General features: G+C 35.0%; 1 protein-coding gene across 1 annotated transcript in view; it reads right to left on the bottom strand.

The window, feature by feature from the left end:
• Positions 1-862: 862 nt before the first annotated feature.
• MEIKIN (meiotic kinetochore factor) overlaps positions 863-6,000 on the bottom strand; it is an 80,074-nt gene continuing 74,936 nt past the window's right edge. The window contains exons 9-10 of the mRNA XM_036892709.2: positions 1,622-1,745; positions 863-885 (exon numbers count right to left, since the gene is read on the bottom strand). Of these exons, the coding sequence (XP_036748604.2) occupies positions 863-885; positions 1,622-1,745 (147 nt within the window). The remainder of the gene's footprint in view (positions 886-1,621; positions 1,746-6,000) is intronic.

Raw genomic sequence — 6,000 nt, 5'->3', positions numbered from 1 at the left:
TCAAGGAAGGAACCAACATTGCAGGAAATCACTGAGAAATCATACACATCAACTACATTTCAATAAGAAAAAGGACTTTGCATCCTCTTCTGGAGAGAAAGCACATTTTTTTTTGTATGTAGAACAATTGTACTATGTTAGGCAAATGTGTGAATTTGTTATTGCTTTTATTTGGAGATCAAATATGGTTTAAGGTGATGTGTATGAATGTATAGTTAACACGGTGTGGACTGTGATGGTTAGTTGTATGTGTTAACTTGGCTAGGTTATATTGCCCAGTTAAATTAAATACTAGTCTTGGTATTGCTTTGAAGGTATTTTGTGGATATGGTAAAAATCTATAATAATTGACTTCAAGTAAAGATTATCCTTGAGGATGTGGGTGGGCCTCATCCAATCAGTTGAAAGGCCTAAAGAGCAAAACTGAGATTTTGCTGAGGAAAAAGAAATTTCTTCCCAAGGACCCCATTACCAGCTGCCACCCAAGAGTTTGCAGCCTTCCCCTACAGATTTCATCCAGTCAGTACAACTGCATAATTCCTTGAAACAAATCTCTTTACATATATGCACACACACACATGTATACATATACATATATGTGTATATATACATCCTACTAGTTCCTTTTCTTTTGTAGAACCCTGAATGATATAGTATCTACTATTAACTACTGTTACGCTAATGATATCACAGATATAGAAAGAAGTTTGTTATGTAGCCTCTGTCCTTGAAAACTTCATGACATAAGGAATATGAAGAGTCAGCATTGTAAACTGTGTCAGGTAGTACTATATTGTTGAGTGTTAAATGAGTAGTCTTAAATTAAAGGAACTCATCAAAAAAGAAAAAGATCTCTGTGGACTTAGGGAGCACTTAGGGCAGGCTCTGTGGAGGAAATGCAAACAAGGATCAAGAGCAGACAGCTTGGTTGGACAGAAGTTATACATAATCTATTAAATTTCAACTGCCTCATTGCCTGCTTACTCACAAAAGGTTCCCAAGCTCCACTGAGTAATTAGACATTCTGCCTGATATGCAGTGAGAGAAATACAGAAAAACTAAACTTGGAGTTTAGAAGCCTTGAAGGATTGAATTTTTCTCCATCACTTGGTAACAATAGAATCCTGGACAAATTGCATACTACTTTAAGCCTCAGAGTCTTAATATATAAAATGAGGATAATAGAACACATCCTGTCTATCATAAAGTCACAGCAAGAAAGAAATGAGGTATAACAAGGTGCTTAGTTCAGTGCCTTTCCCAGAGGAAGTGCTCAACCAAAGTTCCAAAGTTACTGAATGGAAAAATATCTCCACATCTTTAAAAAGAGTACTACTAAAAATGAAACCCAACAACACTAAATTTCAAAATATAAGAGGAAGTATCCTAGATAAATATATTTTGAATCAATGACATAAGCTATTTTTAAAAGAAGTTTTTAACTTTCAAAAAGTTTTTTATCAGGTTCTACAACCTGACTAAGCTCTTCATAATTTTACCATTTCCACTTTGTACAAGAACTCTCAAAATATATTACGAATTTCCTATGTACATAAGTATTTACAATGAAAAAATGTTTTATATCTTCCAAAAATTAGGTTCTCTATTCATAGTACAGTACCTTGAGGAATATCTTTAGGAGGAGAATATTTCTTCTTTTTTAAAGTAATACCTTTACTTTTTACTTTTCTAGTTCCTGGTGATGCTCTAATAATATAACATATTTCTGAAGAATTTGAAGGGACCTAAAAAAAGAAAAGCAGATATTGTACAATTTTTCCAGATACTATATTTATATGTTGTTTGATATCAAAGGCAAATAGTCTCAATATATTTCATAGATATTAACAACAGAGAGCATTTATGAAATGTTTACTCCACTCCAGACACATTTGCTTATTTAATACTCACAAGAACCAGACAAGGCAGATTATCCCCATTTGTAAACTTAGTTTCTGAGAGGCAGGGTAATTTATTTAGGGCCAGAGGAAAAAGTATGGTAGAATTGAGATACAAGCACTCCAAAGTGAAAAAGTTTACATGATTTACTGAATTAAAACACAAATTTAAATTTAAGTTTGAGTCAAACACTGGATTTCCCAACTCAGTTAATTTTGACAATTTCCCATCAGACACTCATAGAAGAAATACCACTGTTTCAAAAGTGATGTACCTTGTTTCTTAGAACTCAGAAGTAAAAATATGTATTTATTAAGAGCTCCACACATTTTAAATAAAACCTGTAGAGAAACATCTTCTACTGGAAAATTCTTATCATTCTTTGTGGTAGACATCTGCTATTTTCCTACTCAGCATTCACTTTTCATACTCTGTTACAGTATCATACCAGTTTTCTTGGGAGAATCTATTAATTCTATGAGCCTGCACACCACCCCTTTCTTATGGATCACGAGGAACTGATAATATTTCTGAGCACCAAGATAGCCATAAGAACCAGCCTAGCCAACCAACATATTCGATACCTCTGGACACAGTGACTGCTAGCTCGGACACTGTAAATGGGCCAGCAGGAAGAAAGGAATGCTGAACCTGAGATTCTGGCACTAAGCCAAAATCCTTACAGGGGATAAAATGGCCTCCTAAATTGATACCCAATCATAGTTATAATTGTTGCAGTAGAAACAAATATAAATCCTCTTAGGAGTATGGGATCTCCAATTTAGGCCCATAGGATTCCTATAAAATAAGAGCAAGAAATTAAATGATCAGGGTCAGAGTTGTTGTCATGATTCAGCTCAGAACAGTTCCAAGCAGAAATGATGGACAAAATATATTTTACCTCCTCTATAATTTCATTATTATAATAATAAAGGAAGTACCAGACTCATGAGATATCAACCTACCAGGTGTAAGACTGTACGGGAATGTCAATAATGCATTTAAGCTCCCAGAACATCAGATATTAGAATTGCCAAATCAGAACAGAATAACAATGCATGAAATGATTAAAGAACTGACAACTGAAATCTTAAGGATGAGCAATCAACAAGTGATTATCAGGGTTGAAAAGCAGATCTGAGAGAGAAACACCTATAAATTCTTGAAATGAAAAATAAAATTGTTGAAATAAAAAATTCAGTGGAAGGCTTAAGTAGCAAAGTATACACAGCTGAAGAGAGAACCACAGAAGATATTATCCAGACAACAAAAATAAAGTAAAAAATATTAAATAGAGGCAGAAAGATATGGATAGAAACAGGCCTAACATATATTACCATGTCAGAAAGAATAAACAGATAATAGCTGAGAAATTTCCCAACTGATGAGAGACATGAGTCTACAGATTCAGGAAGCCTAAGATCTCAAGCAAAATTAGAATTAAAAAAGAACAGCAAACAAAACTACTAATCCATTATGTACACATTCCAGTGAAATCATAGCATACCCAAGATAAGGGGAACTTAAGCCAAAAAGAAAAGATACAGTAGTTCCAAGACCAGCCTCATGCTCTATTATTGCTAGAAGGACTCACAGGATTCAGAAAAGCTACAGTACTCACAGTTATGGTTTATTATAGCAGAAGGATACAGATTAAATCAACAAAGGGAAAAGACACATAGGGTAGGGTCCAGGAGAAGGCACATGAAGCTGAATCCAGGAGGACAAGCTTCCCCTTGTCCTCTCCTAGTTAAGTCAGATGGATGGTATTTAATTCTGCCATGTGTAAAGTGTTGCCAACCAGGGAAGCTCAGTAAATCTTTTCTCAGATTCCAGTCCCCCAGAGGTCAAATTGATACAAGGTGGCCCAAACCTCAAGCATCAAAAACAGGTGTTTACCATAAATCATGTTGTTAGCATAAACTATCTGGAATGGCTCAAGTCTTAAATAAACACTCTATTAGCATACTCCAGAGGGTCAGAGGTCATCTTCCACAAGATAGTCCTGGCAACCAGGTGAATCTGCAGGTATGCTGAATTAACCCTTTTCTGGATATACTTAGTTTACAAGGAAGTGAAAATTAGGCTAACAGAAGAGTTGCAACAGCAGCATGGAAGTCGGAAGACAGTGGAATGATACCAATAAAGAGTAGAGAGAAAAATGGCTGTCAACACAGTAGTAAGTACCAATAGATGCAGGGGGAAAAAATTAATAAAAATCATATTCACAACATAGCAAGCTAGAAATAGCCAAGTTCTCAAACTAATAAAGGATGTTGGTGGTCCTGAGTATTGTTTTTCAAAGATTTTGGAGGTTTATTTTTGAAGATGCACTTTCTGGTGCCCTTGTAGTTCACTAAGGCCATGTAACTTTTTCTGGCCAATGAATTTTGAGCAGAAGTAATGAATATCACTTCCAGGCTGGAACATTTCGTTGCCAGAGTAAGAGGTTCCTCTTTTACATTGGCATAGTTTCTCTTTTTCATTGGCATAGTTTCTAGCAACATTCAAAATGGTAGCTGCTCTGTCAGCTATAATGAGCAGACCTCAGTCAACCCAATGAATGTATAACATGAATAAAAACTGAACCTTTATTGTTTTATCTGCTGAATTTTTTTGATTTCTTTGTTACTACAGCTTATTCCACTTAGTACAAGTTATTTATAAAATAATTTAAACAAGTTTAATCTTAACAGGTAAACTTTGAAAACAATTTCCCTTAAGATCCCAAAGAAGAAATATGTTGTACTGGAAGTCTTATCCAGGACAATAAGATACAATTCACAAAGAAGAAACGAAATTGTTATTACCCACAGATAATAGATTGTTTACACAGAGAATCCAAAAGAATCTACAAACACATATTAGAATTAGTAAGATTTAGCAGTGTTCTGGCTAAACACAAATATATACAAACCAACTGTATTTCAACAGCTACATTAACAAAAAGTTAGAAAATATAATTTATAAAAAGATGTAATTCATAATAGCATCCAATAATATAAGTATTTAGGAGTATGTCTAACAAAAAAGTACAAGAGCATTCTGGTTAAAATGATAAAACTCTTTCAGAAAATATTAAAGAACACCTAAATGAATGAGGAGATATAACATTATCCTGAGGTTTGTGTTTTTATTTTCTAGAACTAACATCTTTACTGAAAAAAGGATTTACTAAAAAAGAAAAAGAAAGGTAGAGGAATGAATGACACAAACCTCAGGATAAGAGTCACCTATGAGAGAGAGTAAATGGAATCAAGGTGAGGCCCATTGGTTTTTTGGGGGAGATGGTATTTGTAATGTTCTACTTCATTGTTTGTATGGTGGGCACCAGGGTGTTCATCTATTTTTCTTCTTTAAACAATGCATGCTCTCTTTTATATGAATGATGTACTTCTATAAAGAGAAAGCAGTCAGATTCCCAGGTCTACTCTCCCACTTCTTGTAACTGCTCTCCCAACTCAGGCAAAAGACTGGAGAATTTTTCTGTGAAAAGGGGTACAACAGATGGTTTTCTCTATGAAGGACTTCTAACAGTTGAAGGGGAAGGTGTTGTTCTAAAAATAAGTAATGCTGTGACTCCCAGCCCAAAGAGGCCTTTATCTTCCAGGCAAGAGATTAAAAGATTCTGCTCTCAGCAGCCCAGAAGCAATAATCTAATGTCGCTAATACAAGTAAAAGGCTCAGCCATACAATGAACTTCATAATTGACATGGCCTAACCAGGAGCAAGAGGGTCCAATCAGCTTTTTAGATCCACAATCTTAAATATGAGTAGACAGTAGAGTAATTAGTACAACAGATAGAGACAGGAAGGAAAGAAGGGAGGAAGGGAGGGAGGAAGGAAGGGGAAGGGAAGAAAGAAAAGAAGGGTGGGCCTTGGAGGAATAGAGACTACGGTAGTAAAAGAAGACATCAAGATTAACTAACTACAATTAGAAGATCTGGCAACCAAGAAACAAATGTGATTTAGTAAAAGGGCACCCAGAGAACAAATAGGAGCTCTTGTACATTAAAAAATATTATAGCATCAATGTAGAATCATCAATATAAGATTTCAAAGATAAAATTGAGAGAATCTTCCAGAGAGTAGAACAAAAGA

This window comes from Manis pentadactyla, chromosome 13 (genome assembly GCF_030020395.1).
Source record: "Manis pentadactyla isolate mManPen7 chromosome 13, mManPen7.hap1, whole genome shotgun sequence".
NCBI lineage: Eukaryota > Metazoa > Chordata > Mammalia > Pholidota > Manidae > Manis > Manis pentadactyla.
The sequence above is the reverse complement of the archived record's forward strand: the minus strand, read 5'-3'. Positions and strand labels throughout refer to the sequence as shown.